The following is a 19,385-nucleotide window of genomic DNA, read 5'->3' as shown; positions in this document are numbered from 1 at the left end:
ATTTTAGAATTCTCTTTTGTTTATTTTAGAATTCTCTTTCATTTATTCTGAAATTATTTCTTTCACTAATTCTAGAATTGTGGTTATTCTAGAATTGTGATTATTCTAGAATTGATAGTTTTCGAATGTTTTCAACCATTTTCTTCTAATGATGGGCGGGGCATGACAAAAAGCTCCGAGGACCACATTTGGCCCGCGGGACATGGAGTGAAGTTCCATGCATTAGACTATAGGCAATTCCAAACAAGATTTGAAAAAAACATATTGTTGTAAAGGGATTTATCGTTGTAGCGAGGTTTCACTGCACGTGCCGTATGGAATACGAAACGAATAAAACGGAAATATCCGAAACTAAAAGTATTCATAATTATATATCTCGGACAAGAAGTGGGAGAGTAAAGAGAGAAATGGGAGTTGCGAACAAGAGTTGAGGGAGTCAAACGTGGGACCGACCGACCGGCCGTCAGAGCAACTTCCCACCACACTGTTGTTGATGTTTCTTTGCTCCCGCTGTTCTTTTGAAAGAGCCTTTCCGCCACCAACAAGCGGCAGCAGCAAAAAGGGCCCGCCTCCCAGCGGGGAACCTCAAACAAGTGGAGGAAAGAGTCAAACAATCCATCTCGTGGCCAAGACGCGCACCAAAAAAGACGTGTGAGAAGAAGAACATGCAGACAGAGATGTGCGGCGGCTAACAACTTAACTAGTGTCACTTCACGACCCAACGCCGACGAATTCTTTCGCAACTTTTTGCAGCTGTCAGCACCACGTGCGTATGCACAACATACGTTCCTGTGTCAATGCAATCTTCATTTTTCTTACCAAAGCGCTGATTTCAAGTGTCTGTAATTTTTTAAATATCAACAAGTGTTCGTAGCTGTGAATTTTTTTTCCCATCGGAAATTGAAAGTTTCTAGAATGTTTTCTGATGAACCACCTGTTTCTCCAGAACGATTCAGTGTTTTTATCGCTTGTGAAAGAGATTGATTGATTCTATTCTAGTTTGCTTACTTTTCCAAGGACTACAATGACTAACCAACTTCTTCGAGACAGCGTCAAAGAGTGAATGCACTTGCTTAATTTTCGGTGCTTGTTCCAAAACAAATGACGTCTTACCTCGGGGAGCCGTGATCGATGTTAGCTTCGTCTGTTTATCTTTGCACTTTATTCATACGCTAACTGTGCCGAGTCAGTTGTCCAGTAAAAAGACGGCTTATCTTCAAGTTGATGAACATCCAGATGAACAGCGACTACGATTTACTTCATGTGAAAACTTTTTCAGATAGAAAAACCATCGAAGATACTTTGATTGGTTTACTGCTTATGCTCTTCTTCATGTGTTATACTTGAAGCTTTAAAATTATCAGTGAAACGAACGAACGATACGAAACGTTGAACTCGCACGAACTAAGTACTAATTTTCCACTGATGCATCATCTGACGAATCGCCCGACTTTCACGATTGACTCTTTGATATCATCGCCTTCGGCGAGTTCCGTTAGATCATCAGTTGGTCCGTCTCTACCGCTTCCTTTCTTCTGCTACAACGAACTGTTACTTTTCCAGAGTGGTGCCATTTATTCCGGGACATTGCCTCTAGCAGCTCTTCCACCGGATATCTGTGTTCAGAATTCACCGTTGCGTTCTTCGGTCCGAAATGACTCGGCGGTATCAAGCAGTCCGATGCCATCGAGTCATCACCCGACGAGTTCTTCGATGTGGGGTGGACTGTGCAGTCAAAACCAGGAATATTCTCGTGAAACTTCTGGTAAGTTCATTTTTAAGTACCTCTAAGCGATAATACCACTTATCTTCAGCCATTGAATAAGATTAGTCGTGTAATTAACATTCCGAAAATTGACTAGAAAACGTGTAAAGGTCCAATATTTTATTCCTTTATGGTTTTCACTCCTATTAAAAAAACGTACTGAAAATTATCATTTCTACAAAAACGGATGTAAATTAGTGCTGTTAGCATATTTTTAATTGGAACAATACATCAACACAACAATTTCATTAATTAGAGTGGGGTTTTTAATTAGTTACACAGTGGCCAAGTAAGGGTAAAATATAGTTTTCCTTTATTTTACTGTTATTTGTTAACTAACAAAATCTTGCTTATAGCAAAGTTGAATAGTTATGTTACCTTGAATTTTATTTCCAATTATCTTAATTTGGGGAGATTTTATAAATCTCTGAACACGTAAAATTTCAACAGCTTTCAAAAAATAACATCGAGAAGGAATCAACTATTTCTAGATAAAAAGTATTGTACTTATATATGCGTATTTTGTAATGAAATTACACAAAAGACACTAATGCCTACTTCCTATAATATCAAAGAAATCGAGAAAACAAATTGGTATAATTAGGTTTTTCGACCGTGTGTATTTTTGTCATGTATATTTAAATATACACGGACCAAGAGAGCTAAGGTTTTTTGAAATTCATGTACCTATGAACTAACATAAAATACTATAAAATTTTAAACACTCAACTATACACAACGTATATCTTTCACACAAACTTTTACAATTATTTTCCAAAAAAATACCGAGAAAAAAAAATTTGATAAACTTTTATCATGGCACAGTAAAACCCCGTCTTGACGGTCATCCCTCTTTTACGGTCAAATAATAATTTCCTGTGTGTATTTAAAGAGAATTCATTTTAAATCCTTGCCGGTCGGCCCCTCTTTTACGAACGAATTTTTTTTGTTCCGCTGGTGTCCGCAAAAGAGAGGTTTCACTGTATATTCCCACAACGTACATATACTCATAAAGAGAGTTACATAATTTCTAATTTCTATCTATACTAAAACTTTTTAATTGTCAACATCCATTATATAATTTCAGTCATTCCCAAATTATTCCACTGTTTATTGCATATCTAGGTATTTTTATGTTTCAGTATTGTATTGTGTTTTATTTGAATAATTTGAAGTATGACATAATTGCAACTACAACGGTTCTGGGCTTAGATATATATATTTGTTTAGCCCAGGATTTCCAATTTCCTGCCACGGATATTACGAATTTTTACCGCATAAAGTAAAAAATGAGAATAACCAATGTTACGTGAATAAACTGTTCCCAACTGTGAATGTGTAAAAGATGAATAATATTATGTAGTTTATGTTATGGGCATTATGTTATGTAAGGCAGTTTGTGTTATAAGCATCTTTTTCTCAGCCACCTCGTTGGGCATTTTGCCTGTTGTGACCTTGTATTTGTATTTATGGTTATATGATATGACAGCATTTATATATATAGTAACATTTATAGAACGCACGGCCGTCCTTACCAGACGCGTTGCCCGGTGCGAAAATAATAGTGGGGCCACAGAGTCGTCTTAATAATTCCGGTGCCCCCTTAGCCCCGATTTTATATATTCTGTGGAAAAGAGGGAGAATCAGCTCATGCAAAATTCATAGATATTATAACAAAATCTACAGGAACGCTTAAAAATTTCCATAGAAAAAACTAGACACAATTAAATTTGAATTGACAAAACAATGTAATGAAAACGTTTTGCAGAAAAATATGTCACATTGATGAAAGCAATAGTTTCAATCCCAATTAAAGTTGGGGGCCTACTGAAAGAAATTGTCTGAGAACTAATGAAAAATCCGAATTGATGAATCAAAAATGAGAAAAATAATTAACAGAAATAATCCCAGCGTCCATGAAAATTCAGGATAAATGATTGAAATATTTCCAGACCTGTGATGAAAATTCAGGATAAATGATTGAAATATTTCCAGACCTGTGATGAAAATTCAGAATAAGCAATAAATGAAAGAAATACTTCCACAATCGATTAAATTTCAGAATTCAAGAATTGATGAAATACGAAAGAAATTATCATTACCGTAAGTGCTGGGCCGGTGCAACCGCTCCTGTCGTGCACCCCTAAGGGCGGCTCTGATAGAACACAGTCACACTCGGCTGTAACGACATCGAGGATTTAAAGAAATTTTGTCGTTACAACCGCGGTTGACGTTCTCAAGACCGTTCAAGTATGAAAAATATGTAATCAGATGCAATCAAATACAAAAAACATACAAAGTTGTTATTTCATCATGATTAAGATTACCATATCTTTAGGAGAAAATACGGGGAATTTTTTGTGTGGGATCATAAATACGGGATATTGCCAATTCTCACCAATAAAAATGTTACCGATTGTTGGAAAATTATTGCGTGTAAATAACCCTTGGCGGAAATAAAGTGTACATAAGTGTTTAAAGTAAGTATGCAGCAACACGAAATTTATTTCAAGAAAGAAAACTTAAAAGAACAGACAAGTTCGACATGACATATATGAGAAATGGATTCATAATTGTGATTGGAATAATTCATAAATTGTGCAGCTTTGTCTCCATCCCCGATTTTAGTAAAGATGGTAAACTAAAGTAAGCTTCATTGAAAAACGGGACATTTTATAAAAAAATCGGAGAAAATGCAGGAACGCCCAGTATAACGGGTCATACCAATCAGCAAATCGAACCATTAAATATGTAATAACTTTGTATTTGTAAACTTTTTTTTATCGTTACGTATCAATGGAACAACAAACAGACATTCAAACATTTTCTCAATGTGCTGAACTCTAATTCTATTAATTTCTTTGGAAAACACCATGAAAATGAAAGCAAAAGCAAGCGTGGTGTCGTTATAATCCGAGGTAGTTGCATTTTATCGACGTTATAAGCAAGGCTAATTACCATTATTCTCTATGGTAATCAGTCACCATCGCCAATTTTTGGCGTTATATCCGAGGTGTTATACAATCGAGTTTGACTGTATATTGTTATGAAACAGGGAATACGTTGGACAGTGAGTTACTTAGTGTCTCTTTGGAGAATGCCATAGAAATTTAGCGATAACTTTAGATGTGTCGTGAGGTGGAAATTTGTGGCCTATCTATTCAAAATATATTCTATAAATTCTAAGGTGCTATTGCAAACAGCCCATCTGGGGGCATAAAGCGAACCCGGTTCAACTGAATTCATGAATAAATCTTAGATACAGGTATTCGTGATGAAATTAATTTTGAAATTCAGGAAAAAACTCATATTTTTCATGTTTGATTAAATTTAATTTTAAGAAGAATTCGGGTCGGTCGGAAAGATCCAGACCATCCTACGCTATGAGTTTCAGCCACAAAATGTGAGACGCACCTCGATTATGAGCACTTTGTCTTAGTTGCTACTGTTTAATTGGTCAAAAAATGATCATGTGACGACTTTTGGAATTTTGTAGACGTTTGAAAAGGAAAGAGTGTATAAAGTTTATAGTTTGAGACAGTAGCGAGTAAAAGCACAGCAGCTTGGTATGTAGAACTTCAAAGGGCCTTTCACAGAAGATAAGAAACAATGTAGTCTGTTTTTATACTCACATTGTATCATAATTATTAGTTTTTTATTGCTCTTATTGGGTTGCTGTATTTTTGATGGGCATCTTCATCCCCATATTTTTTATGGGCATGTTCTTTCAGCCCCCTCGTTGAGAATTTTGTCTGTTGTGTCCTTTGCGGGCCGGATCTTGAATACCGTGAACTACGTGGCTGCAGAAGGCGCCAACTGAAGGAGGCGATTTTTTATCACCAAAATATTATTCGCTTACACTGTGTAAAAATGTGCAGAACAGGCGCCCGGCCTTTGCATTTGTATTTATTCTTCGACTTAATTAAATGTCATCGGGAATTTTAAAATGGTATTTAAACTGTAAATAAGTGTCATGCAGTCGACGCTCGTTTTTACGAACCCGTACGGACGTGGAAAAGTAGTTCGTAAAATCGAAAGTTTGTGAATAGGAAAGACGTTTAAAGGAATGGTAAATTGTTTGGGATTACACACAGAAAATTAAGTTCGTAAAAACGTGCAGTTTTTGTAAATTTGAGGTTCGTAAAATCGAGCGTCGACTATATTTATAAAACAGTTGTTGTAAGTTCACTATCGAATTCACTAATTAAAAAAATACGTTGTAATCTTAATATTCCTTCTTTTTCTTATTTTATTTGCACTATCAAAATTTAATGATCCAGAATTCGAAAACGAAACGCTTGCTTTTTTTCTGTTTCATGTTTACAAATACTATTCATTTCTTCTATAAATAACTGTTTTGAAGCTACTTTGGATTTCACACTTATTCTCTCAAGCATATTGTGGCGTTCTATATGGTACAAATAGAAATACAAATTCACTGACCACAATGTACCCAATATCCACGTTTCTATCATAATCTAATCAGTAGCTATGAATGTTCAGATGCATCGCTGAAGTACATGATTAATACGTAGCTATTAATACATAATTTAATAAGTAAATTTATAACCCCTGAAAAAAGTATACAATAATGCAACGAGAAAACTCAGTTGATGAAAAGCTTTTATTTTAAACCAGTTTATAACCCAAAGGAAATAAAATTAATGAAATTTGATTGTTGCACCCATTGAAACAACATATTAAAATTAGACAGTTATAGCTTTAGTTGATTTTAAAATAACAACGAAGGCATTACGCTGACAAAAAATTTATCAATTAGTTTTCTCGGGAAAAAGTAACTAATCTTCTAATGGAACAATGTGAGAACAAAAGTTTTTTTTTGTAATTATAAAATGCATAAAGTGAATGTTCTAGAACTTACAGATCACTGATAAGGATTTTGAATGGTTTCTGTATTGAAATGATTTCAAATATGACTGAATAGACTTTAAACAGAGCATTATAAAAACATGTTGAAAGATAGAACAGAAATGGAAGACGAAGATATTGATTATACAAAAAGTGTGTAATGCGGTAAACACTTTTACAGGGCGAACCATCTAACTGAATTTTATTAATTTTACTAGTTGTACCACACAGTTGTGCTGTCATCTGGTGTAATAGCCATTCAGCCTTCATACTTCAAAATACAGTTGAACTTGAATGATTCGAAGCTCACAAAGGGGCAGCAAAAAAATTCGAATTATCCAATTCATGAATGTAGGAGGATAACAAAACTTTCACGAAAAGTCAATAACTTTTGATAATTATCAAGATTTATTGCTAGAGTTATAATTATAAAAATGTATTGCTGTGTCGGTTTCCTCGCTGTTGCAATTGGTGTTTTTAGAAAAATAAATGCGGTGACGAAAACTATTTCATTGGTAAATTTGTAATTTTCATTTTTTTTTCTTTTGCATCCTCTTGAACATTTCTGAAATGTTCAAGTTGATACAGCGAATGAAAAAGATGCAAGTTTTGAACTTCAACAGCCTTAATTTTCCTAACATATCCGGAGCCTCTGCTAGTTTTGAAATAGAGACCTCTGTTACTTTTTTAGATTTGTTTCCGCCATCTTCACGGGAGGATTGAATGTGACTTTATTCTTTATTTCTCCAATGTCCGCAAGATGAGCACAATTTTTTTTCTAGAGATGAACAAGCCTATGAACCTCGTTTGGACATAGAGGAAAATGTTACTAGGCTAAATTGTTGGCCCAAAATAAACGAAATCGAAATTAGTGATAAAGGGGCATGAATCTTAACACATTTTACCAGACAATAAACTAAGATTTCGGCACAGTCTGACCAAATTGGTCGTTTCACCAATAAAACCAAAACCCAACTTCAGCTTTTTAATACTCCTTACGTGGAAGAGTTGATTATCACACACCAGGACCGGAACTAGATGGGCGCAGAGGGAACACCTGCCCCGTGCGGCAACATTTACGGGGCGACAAATTTTAGGTGGGAACAAGAAACATCGTTATAAAATTTCCAAATTTTTGGGTGGTGGGGGCGGCAAAATAACACAAAAATTCTAGTTCCGGCCCTGTTACACACACACATTTCGTATTTCCTGAGTAGTGTTCTTACATTGCATCTGCCATTGGCATGTACTAATTAAGGCATCTAAGACCCGATGAAACTAGCTACCAACGGGAAGACAAAAACTAGTGTGTGAAACTGGTACGGAAATCATTTCTTCTTATTCAGAGCCAAAACAAAATTCAGATTTGGTCGATTGTAACTTTTTTAATGTTTTAATGTAGGCTAATATATTCTGGTAAAAGCGTTGGAGACACGATTAACCACGGAACGGAATGGACAACAAGATGACTAAAATAAGTTAACCAGGAATTCAGAGGAAAGACATTCAAGAGGAAAGACTGCTGCAGTGGTGGGTTGGTAAGATTTAGAGATGGGAAGAGTTCAGGGTACATGGGTTCAAACCCACCCACCTCCAGATAATTGCACTTTTTTATAAGACAACCATAAGTATTCCTTATGGGCATTGTATAATATTTTATCATGTGTATATATTGTTTGTAATTTGTGTTAATTGCATTTTTAATTGGGTTGCTGTATTTTTGAAACATGTGACAACCATATTTTTATGGGCATCTTTTTATCAGCCACCTCGTTGGGCATTTTGCCTGTTGTGGCGTTGTATTTGTATTTGTATTTGTATTTGTATAATCAAACTTTGAATTATCCAAATCATTAGGGTAAAAAATCGAATTAAACGTGTAATTTCAACATTAAATCGAATGAAGAAATTAAGGGCAATTACTAAAATTCGAATTAGTCAAGTTCGTCTGTACCAACACCCAACAACCAGAGCCGCCCTTAGGAGTGTGCGAAAGTGCGGTCGCACCGGGCCTCGCACTTATGATAATAGAACTGAATAAATATATGTACATATATCAAATAAGTTTTTTTTGTAGTAAACAATGTGTCTGAGCTTCAATATTGATTTGATTCTGGAATTTTCATCAATTACAGAATTTTATTTTTTTTGAATTTCAATCAATTCTGGAATTATTTCTGTCATTTTTCTGAATTTCGATCAATTGTGGAATTATTTCTCTCAATAATTCTGAATTTCACTCACACACAAAGCTAGAATTATTTCTCTCTGATTAATTCTGAATTTTCATCAATTCTGGTATCTCTTCTCTCTCTCACTAATTCTGAATTTTCATCAATTCTGGGATCTCTTCTCTCTCTCACTAATTCTGAATTTTCATCAATTCTAGAATTGTTTCTCAATAAATCTACATATACAAGTCATGGCTTTAACAACATATTTGCACCTGTAGATGGTGTAGGCTGGATAGGGAGGGTATGTAATGCGATCGCCGCATTGTTGTACCTCAACAAACCAAGGATTGTTCGAGATTCGAGAGAGAATTGTTTCTCTCATTAATTGTGAATTTACATTGGTGACTCGATATTTTTCAGCATGTGTGCATATTCTGTGAAAATGCTAGAATCTTCTGGGTGCCGGATTCCCCTCCCCACAAAATATATCAAATCTTTCTAAGGAGCTTCGAAATTATTTTCGCACTGGGCCCCGCGTCTGATAAGGGCGGCACTGCCAACAACGAATGCAAGGAATATTTATTATACGGGGGGTTAAAAAAAGTTTGGTAGTACTTTAAAGTGTATCACTCTTTCAATTATACTAATTCCATGTCATTTACGCGTAACGTGATTCATCCATTATTGCTATTCGTAGCATAAATCTTTTTATTTAAATCTAATAATGCAACGTTTCAGTGCTCGTCACACAATGAATAAACTTCTTAATATAATTTATTTCGTATCTTGTACTATAGTATTTTGAAACGAAATCAGGAGAAAATTCTTCTTTTGATAGAATATTTTATGGAAATCCAAATGCCTTAAAAAAAAACCTCATATCCGCAATCTGTGTGTCTATAATATGAATTATAATTTCAATATATGCGCACACGTGTACCGGATTTTCCGTATCGGAAGTACAGTGGTTGGTCACGCGGCAGACCCATCTTCCCGTGATGTATAAGAGTACCCCTTGGAGCGGGTCTTTTACTCTGACAACACATATGAACTACATGCCAATTTTCTTTTGTAAAATTTTTGAAAAATAAAATTTTAAAAAATAAACTTAGTTTTTTCCTTCTGATTAAGTACGAAACGTGCGATATGTCTGTACGAGATTGATCTCTAAATATGCAAATATGCAGTAAAATATCAAAATATGCAGTAAAATATCAAAATATGCAGTAAAATATCAAAATATGCAGTAAAATATCAAAATATGCAGTAAAAATGTCAAAATGCGCAATAAAAATTTATATATATTGAAGCAGAAAACATACGTTAAAAATTAAATACCCGCAAAAAAAGCAAACACGTTTTTAAAATGCATATTTTCTATTTCTTATATTGCATGTTCATTTACAAAAAAATTCTCACGGAAATAACTCTTGCATATTGTTTTATTCGGGAGTTTCCAGTTAGTGGTAGATGCCATGCTAGTGCTAGAATCCCCTAAAATGCTAGATTTCCTGGGAAATAACGGGTGAGTTGGTTACCCTAGTAGCAACTAAAATTTATTATTTTCTTATACAATAATTGGTTTGTCATAAATTAAGCAAAAACATTGTCAAAGGTTTTAATTAGCCCTATCTTAACAAGGATTAAATTAGATGATTTCAAACTCGACTTTTAGGTTGGCGACTTGAGTAACCAGCAAATGTTGCAAAAACTTTAGCAATTCACTAAATACCACTTCTCTCTGTAATTTTTTTTTACATTTTATATATGCGGGATACAAACAATTTACTACCGATCATTGTTCATGTAAGGGCAAAAACACCGATGTTAGGCCTATATTATGACCAATATTCATTTCAAAAATTGTAAAAATGTGATCGAGCTTTCGTCAAACTTCAAAAATGTGCACTTATTCTAAAAATTTCTGCAATTTTATGCTTTTATATGCATTAATACTGAAAAGGCAAAATATGCAAATGCATATTTCAAGTATGCATTTACATATAATTCGGGCTCTTATTATATTTGAGAATAGAACTTGTTCTCTAGATATCGATGCTACTCCACATTTGCTTGCTTTTCAAATAGAGGCACGCGATGTAAATTTGCAAATGACGAGAGTATTCGGGATTTTTATTCAGTGAAATTTCGAAGAAAAGCAATATTCAAATACGCATCAAGTAATATGTTCAATCGCAATTTTTTTTCTCAAAAAAGTTATGAAAATGAAGCATTATATCATAACATCGAATATTCCCCTAGGTTAAGGGTCTTCAAACCTCGGCCGATGGGCCAAATGTGGCCCTCCGAGCTTTTTGCCGTGGCCAGCCGACGATTTTAGAAAATACAGTAGCTACTTCACATAAAAAAACGATTAAATTACAAAAAAGAAGGCCACTGAAAATCTGTACTGCTGTATTTAAGAACTACGAAATACTTTCCAGATTCAATAGTAATGCTGCGCATTTCATACATTAAAAAGCCCGTAGTAACGAATTTGGAGGACCCGGGACCAAAACGCTTTTTGAGACCCATGATTTCATATACAGTATTTCGAGAGGCAGAATTCGGCATCCAAAAGACATACATAATTACTGAATTTGCAAAAAATGGTGAAAAAAACCTTAATGAAAGAAATAATTTTATAATGGTTGAGAGAGAGAGAGAGAAAATAATTTCATTAATTGATGAAAATTATTAATAAATGAAAAAACAGTTACAGAATTACTGAAAGAAATAATGGCAGAAGTACTGAAAGAAATAATGGCAGAAGTACTGAAAGAAATAATGGCAGAAGTACTGAAAGAAATAATGGCAGAAGTACTGAAAGAAATAATGGCAGAAGTACTGAAAGAAATAATGGCAGAAGTACTGAAAGAAATAATGGCAGAAGTACTGAAAGAAATAATTTGAGAATTATTTAGAAGAATTTGAGAATTATTTAGAAGAATTTGAGAATTATTTAGAAGAATTTGAGAATTATTTAGAAGAATTTGAGAATTATTTAGAAGAATTTGAGAATTTTAAAAGTAATAATTCGTGAAAAAAAATTAAGAATTGACGAAAGATTATTATTTCACAGATTGGTTAAAGACTCCTGTCCTAGGTTAACGTATTTGAAAAAAAAAGTTTTAGAGTGCTTGTTTTAGACTGGGGGTTGATTTTCGGTTGGATTAGCTTTCTAATGTCAAGAAGAAAACATTTGAAAGTTTCTCTTGTGATCAGAATACAAAAACCTACTTTAACCTTCGGTCACTGTCGAGTAAAATTAGTTTTTGATTTTTTAAACTCAAAATTTCAAAAAATAGCTGTCTCAGAAGTTTAGAAAAACTTCCGATTAATGCAAATTTCAAAGATTGCGTCTACACGGCGTATCAGAGACGTGATAGTATAAAAGTGGAAAGCTTTCGGATTGGTTTCCGTTTAAAAGAAAATTGCCGAAGTCGTCGCATTTGTTTTTACGATGAAATCCTTCGAGTACTTCATTTGTGAAAGCAAAAAGAAAGGCTGTAAAGGGAAGGTATTTCTATTGCTTTGAGCAGGTCGAAATGAAGTGTCTGACGTGTATTGTCCCAACGGGTGTCCCAAAAGCCAAAACCTGGTTGTGGTAGGCAATGCAGTGCAAGTTTTTACGGGAAACCAAATCCGTTGGAAAATTGGCTTCAACGCAAAAATGATTTTTCATGAAATTATGAAAAATCCTGCGGTGAAAACTTTAACGGATACAGTTCAAAGACAGATCAGAGAAGCTTGTATTTAATTAATAAAAGAGTGTTTTTAGGAAATCGCCTGTCACAAGGAATCACGAAAGAGAGATGGAGAAGAGTCTGAAATGGGCACGAAATCATGTCTAATGGAGACAAATATCATGGTATCATATTTAGTGGCGTAACAAAATGGAACTCATATGTTCCAGACTAATGTTTTCAGCAGACAGTAAGGTGGAGCTTCGATAATGATATGGGCAGCATTTGCTTCTAATGGTCAGGCTTCCTTAACTTTTGAAATTGATCGTCAAAACTCTGATGGTTAAAGGAGATCCTCGAGAACAATTTGCTACTGATTGGAGAAGAGATTTAGGAGGACCAAACAGTGTGCGAAACGCCAGGATCTTGCGTGATCATATAAGAAAAGTACCAGGAGAAGGCTGTGATCGAAGATTCACTCACATAAATATTCAACATGAATACATCTGTTTAATATTTGCACTGCTCAGAGGTGAATTTATGGTTTCGCCACCAGTGGACTACGCACAAATCTTGCCATACTCTTACTGTTATAGTCTAATGTTCTGGACCAACCATTCCCTGAATGATACGTGCATCAGAACTCACCATGAGCTATAGCCAACTTAGGACATACGGTAAAACCTTGATACAACGGATCAAGAAAAAATATCGTTTGTATCGAGAGGTAGCATCATTATCAGGCGCCTCCAAATTTATGCTGTTATTGGCATTTCTTCTGAATTGACGTTGTTAGTACCACGATGAAATAAGTATTTATTCTCAACAAAAAATTCTAATTGATTAGTTTGATGAATAAAATTCAGAGTTAGATTTTTCACTGTAATGTAGTTTCCTGCGCAGCACATTTATGTACTACACAGAAAGTATCCCCACGTCAACTTCATCAACACTTTCGGGCGGTAGATAAAGCAAAAACTGATGAGGAATTTAAAAATATATGTATATATCTTGAAAATAAAGAATGAATTTGAAATATAAAGAATGTCGCTGTAGCGGTATCGATCTTTATGTTACAGGAAGATTTATCCTACTAAGGGATATCGTTGTATCGAGACAAGTTTAACATTAGACAATAGGCAATTCCGAACAAGATTCGAAAAAGTATCGTTGTAGAGGGATTTTTCGTTATATCAAGTATCGTTGTAGCAAGTATTTACTCGCGTGAATATGTCCTTAGTATTACTCCATTCTTATGACTTGAGGTTTTCAAAAATAATTTTCCGACCCTCTGATCAGTCTGTGAACTTTTAATTTGGATAACATGAACAAAGAATGCTCTGACATTATGAATTTTTGGTCAATCTTTAATCATTTTTTCCTGTAGGCTCTGGTTGTTGAATTTGTCAGAATAAGAACTATCCGTAGATATCCATTTTGTCTGTTTTTACACTGCAGTTGTTAACAAAACACTTCTACGTTACGATTTTTTTACTGCAAAATGGCACTAGAATCGTTCAATATTAGTCATTGTTTTGTTGTAAACTTTGATATAGAAACAGAAGACCTCATAAGCTATCTTTTATCAAATGCTTTATTTTGATCATACTCACGGTTCACAAGCGACAACGTTATAAAGTTCGCATAATGGGCCAAAAGCGCCCTTTTTCCAATCTTCTCATGCAGAGTGCACAAGGGAAGCGTTGAATCAACACCCCATACCTCTCTGACTAGAGATATACCTCTAGTCAGAGCCGTCCTTAGGGATGTGTTGCAGGTGCAGTCACACCAGCCCTCGAGCTTTTGGGGCCCCGCACTCACGGTAATGGAAGTGAAAAAAAATACGCATTAAAATATCGCCGATTTTGCCATTTTTTCCATCAAAATTCATAGAGGAATCATAAACAAATGTTTACTCCGGATGACTAAATGAATTTTAGTTTCTAGTTTGGGTAAAAAAAAAGACCCAGAGCACCCAATCAAGCGGGGAAGGAGCAAATTATTGAATACTTTCACCAATTTTTAAATGATTTCTTTCATCAATTCTGGAATGATTTCTTTCATCAATTCTGGAATCATTTCTTGCATTAATTCTCAATTTTCACAATTTTCGGAATTACTTTTTTCATTTAATTCTGAATTTGAGTAGGTGCGGAACGATTATTTCTTTCATTAAGCTCTAATTTCTATTAGTTTTGTGATTTTTCCTCTTTCATTTATTTAAGACTGTCTTCAGTTATGAATTTTCATCAATTCAAAATTTTTATCAGTTTTTCTGTCGATTTAAATTTGATTGTGTGTTCATACTTTTCATATGAATATTTTTCAGCATTCCTATTCATTCTGTTAAATGTGTGAATTTTTACACACATTTAACAGTGCATTTTTATTTGCACACACACAATTCCTCTCACCCACAAAACATATAATTTCGGGGCTAAAAGGGCCCCGAAAATGTTCAAGGCGCTTTTGGCCCTGCTATTATTCTCGCACCGAGCTCTGCGTCTGGTGAGAGCGGCCCTGCCTCTAGTGTTGTGTTGGCTAGAACTTATAGTTGGTCACGTACGTTGAATGCGACCAAGAGCTATGTAATGATACCCAGGGTGTTTTCTTTAGGCCGGAATTACCCTATAAACGTGTGATAAAAGATCTGTTACAAAACTTGAAAAAAACAACCAAAGCCTATAAGTTACATTCTAGCGAATGTAACCGATACGCTTATTGGTTGCATTTTTCCACTTTTATAAAAGAACATTTTTGAAAATTTTCTAGCGTAATCCCGTCCTTAGTCTAGGTAGGTGAGATACTAGCATGAACAAAACTCACCTGGAAAACATTACTGGACCTCTCAAAAAAGTTACAAGTTTTATGATCCTTATACAAATACAGGGCCACAACAGGCAAATTGCCCAATGAGGTGGCTGGAAAAAGATGCCCATTAAAAAATATGGATGTCGAATATAACCAAAATACAGCAACCCATGATAAAAGCATATATCACGAAAAAATAATAATAATTAATATTATATTGGTACCCATATATATTGTACCCATTATATTGTACCCATAAAAAGATTGTGGTTGTCTTATCCTTGGTTTGGATATCTTCTCGATTTACCCCGCTATGTTTTTCGTACTTTTTTTAAACGTGACAATTGTGTTAAAATTCATGAGCCCGGAGGTAAGCCATTCCATTTATTGACAAAGCTATTAGAGAAAAACTCCTTGTGGTACCATAACATGGAATTGTCCCTTACTAAACGATACTGGTGTCCCCTTGTCGAAGCAGTCGATTGATGGTGTATAAATAACTCATGGTCCATCCTATCTATCCCGTTGAAAATTTTAAACACTTGATCATATTCCCCGACACCTGCGTTCCTCCAATGTAAATATATTCAAGAGATCGTCTTTCTTCATAGCTCAAGCCTTGTGTGCCAACAAGAGCAAGCGTAGCTCTTCTCTGCACCATCTCAACCAAGTCTATGTCCTTCTGTAGATATGGTCTTGGACGTACTAAGATTCGGAAAAGCGGAATAATGACTTTATGAGAAATCGAAGGGACCTTTTCAAGAATGAAACCAATCATTTTATTCGCTTTTTTGACCACTGCTTAGTAATGTTCAAAACCTAAGCCGGTCGTCAAATAGAATTCTTAAATCGGAGACCCTAGTTGCATCCGGGATAGTAATACCATTTAACTCTCTCGTAGGTGTACAAATCACCATTATCAAAAACTACTGATCCCTTATGAGCGCCTGAAAGATTAATGGAAGTGTATGGATGTTTGGGATATATATATATATATATATATATGGACGTCTGACTTAATAAAGAATAATCCAAGTAATCCGAATGGATTTGAATAATCCAAGACTTAGCAGAAAGCAAGTATCAATTACTTCTGTCATATCACACCAAAAAAATATATGTATAATTGTTATTAAATTTTTAATAAAATTATAATTATAAAGCTTGATATTGATTCAAGCTTCAATGTAAATCTTTCACTGATAACATAAGTTTTAACATTTCTTATAAGGATGAATTTCAGATGCAATTGTAAGTGTTATATCATTTCTTCTAAGCACAACATTGGCACAATATTGCAACCCTGTCACGAGAACAAGATTTACCCTCACACACATTCTCATCTCGTTCTTGCTCCCCCCCCCCACCCCCAGCAGATACGGATATGATGATATAAACTCAGAAGAGAATACTCTATCTTTACCTACTGTAATATACAGTACGTATATTTTTTTACTGACTTGAATTAGACAAGGGAAAGGAGAAGAAAAATATTTAATCTGAACACTATTTCCTTTTCCTCGCTTTAAAAATGTAGCAAAGGATTCCACATTCGGCAATTTTATGCAGCTGAAGAACGAGTTTTAAATTCCAGTCAGACAAGGTTGAACTGAGATTTCAGCCCCCCCCCCCTTGCGATGTGTTAAAATGAGTTACCGACGTTGTATAGATTAAAACATTCCTATCGAATCAAGCAAAGCAGTGAATGAACATTGAATGATGGAGAGATTAAGATTTGCTTATTGAGATTTTCTGGACTTTTGCTTATTAAAGAATCGTCTACTATTTTTTTGAGTCGCGAGTACTGTCTGCTCATCATCGCAAGAGCAAAATGAGCACTCATGTGGCAATTCTGGCGTATCAAACTTGGATCGGAGGTGTGTATTCTTAAATGCAAGCTTTATGGGGTACAGTATTTGTGTGAATGGGAGAGTCCATTAATAGAGTCCAGCGTTTCTCAACCTATGGTCCGCGACGATTGCATAGGTGGTCGTCAAGCAGACTTGATAAAATTCATCACCCGTTGTAATTGATATTATTAATATACATAGAGGTTCAAATAAAGGTATACTTTCATACTTAGGTGCACCATACATCATCGAGAAGAATGAAGGAAATTGCGATCCTAAATACGGGATACCACTAAATTTTGTAAAATTGCGATTTGTTGCTTTAAATGCAATTTTCTAATTGCTGCTAAAATTGCTGAAGGTGTGGAAATAAAGAGCTGCCACAAATCACAGTAAACAAAAATGTATTTTACGAAAAAAATATTCAAATGTGATCTAATGACCATGTTTCATTGAGCAGAATCAAAAAAAATTGTGGACAAAACGTTAAAACTGACAAGACATGGGAGCTGAATATTTATAATTTTTGCCATAACTATCATATTATAATTTATATTATTAAAACGCTGTGTATAAATATCTAATTAATAATTAAATATTAGACTCTAATAAATATTGAAATAATCTTAGACTCTAATAAATAGAAATAATCTTAGACTCTAATAAATATTACAAATTCGAATAAGTATATTTGAAAAAAAAACGGCACAAATGTATTAAAAAATCGGAAAAACGAAAATTACAGGAATGTCCCGTAATTCGGGACACACGTGGCCCGTCAAATTATTTCAGACATTTCACTCGTCCTTGTTTTCAGAAAAGTTGAGAAACGCTGAAATAGTCCATAAACATATATCAGAGTTGGCTATTCCAGAGCTCGCAAGCAACAAGTTGAAGATGCCTATTCTAGTCGAACTAAAATTGCGACAAACTTGATAGATTTACATTAATTGCAATTATTTTTTGTTATACATTTTTGCAGGATGTGTATCACCAGAAAGTTCATCCAGAGGATGTTGCAGTGATTCTTCAGACGGTGAAATCGAAGAGGAGCACTCCTCCGGTCAGAAACAGAACGATGAAGAATCATCGACTTCGGATTTGGTCAAGTCTTCGTCAAGTAACAGTAGCCGCTGCTCCATCTCTGGTAACTCTTCAAAATGCCGACGGAGACGAACGGCTTTCACAAGCGAACAGCTTTTAGAACTGGAGAAAGAATTCCACTCGAAGAAATACCTTTCGCTGACGGAGCGATCTCAAATCGCTCACGCGCTGAAGCTCAGTGAAGTCCAAGTCAAAATATGGTTCCAGAATCGCCGGGCGAAATGGAAACGGGTCAAGGCTGGACTAACTGCTGGCCGAACAGCTCATAATCCCAACGCTCCGAAAATAGTCGTCCCGATTCCAGTTCATGTAAATCGCATGGCAATTCGCAGCCGCCATCAACAACTCGAAAAAACGGGTTCGCGTTCCTAATAAGTCTTTACGGATGCGTTCGCAATTTACGTACTAGGACAAGTAGAATATATTATGTGACACTACGATGCAGATGTAGAAAAACAAACTCGTTTTTTTTGTTATAAATCAATTAATTTATAATCAATGGTGCCAAAACACCTTTGCGTATCACAAAGATATCTCGTCTTGTGTTTGTATGAGCGTATACAAATAATTCTAGAGAATCGTACCAAAATGTTCCGTACTTGTGCCATCGATGATGCCATAATGAGTTCTCAAATGTAAATTTTTCTCTCTACAGAAGAAATAATAAATTGCATATATACTGTATAATTATATTTAATTTTCATTGTTGTTTTGATGATAAAAATTGGTGGTTTTTTTTTTTTTTTTTTTTGCCGCGTTAATAACTCCTGAATTAGTTACAACAAGTAAATATCGGGATATGATTACATATATATGTTACGGTAAATGTGATAAATCGTTTATTATGCAAACTTACCAATCGCTTTGATAAGTCTGATCATTTTATCATATATTCACCAATGAATATGCATAATACTTAAGCGTCGTTGGTAAATTTAATGAATGCTAAAAAAATTATCGCTTTTACCGGAGATTATGCGTAATACCCAAGCGTCGTTTATAAATTTGGTAAATACTTGAAATTTATTGCCTTTATCTGTGATTATGCATAATACCTTAATGTAATAAGTGAATTTGATAAATAGGAAAAAAATTCGAAATGAGTCTAGTATGAGTGATGAATAAA

At 34.8% G+C, this 19,385-nt stretch overlaps 1 protein-coding gene across 1 annotated transcript; it reads left to right on the top strand.

Annotated features, from left to right (window-relative positions):
* The first annotated feature begins 562 nt into the window (after nt 1-562).
* Nucleotides 563-18,946, top strand: LOC149084867 (uncharacterized). The gene is made up of 2 exons (XM_089232599.1): nt 563-1,765; nt 18,138-18,946. Exons 1-2 carry the CDS (start codon nt 1,426-1,428, stop codon nt 18,629-18,631), a joined length of 834 nt encoding a protein of 277 aa, XP_089088725.1. The 5' UTR covers nt 563-1,425; the 3' UTR covers nt 18,632-18,946.
* Nucleotides 18,947-19,385: the final 439 nt, after the last annotated feature.

The sequence above is a fragment of the Pholcus phalangioides genome, unplaced genomic scaffold (assembly GCF_987345545.1).
Source record: "Pholcus phalangioides strain wild (caught in Gottingen) unplaced genomic scaffold, Ppha-v1.0 ptg000007l_1, whole genome shotgun sequence".
In the NCBI taxonomy this organism is placed as follows: domain Eukaryota; kingdom Metazoa; phylum Arthropoda; class Arachnida; order Araneae; family Pholcidae; genus Pholcus; species Pholcus phalangioides.
Note: the sequence above shows the minus strand (reverse complement) of the source record. Positions and strands in the feature narration are given on the sequence as shown.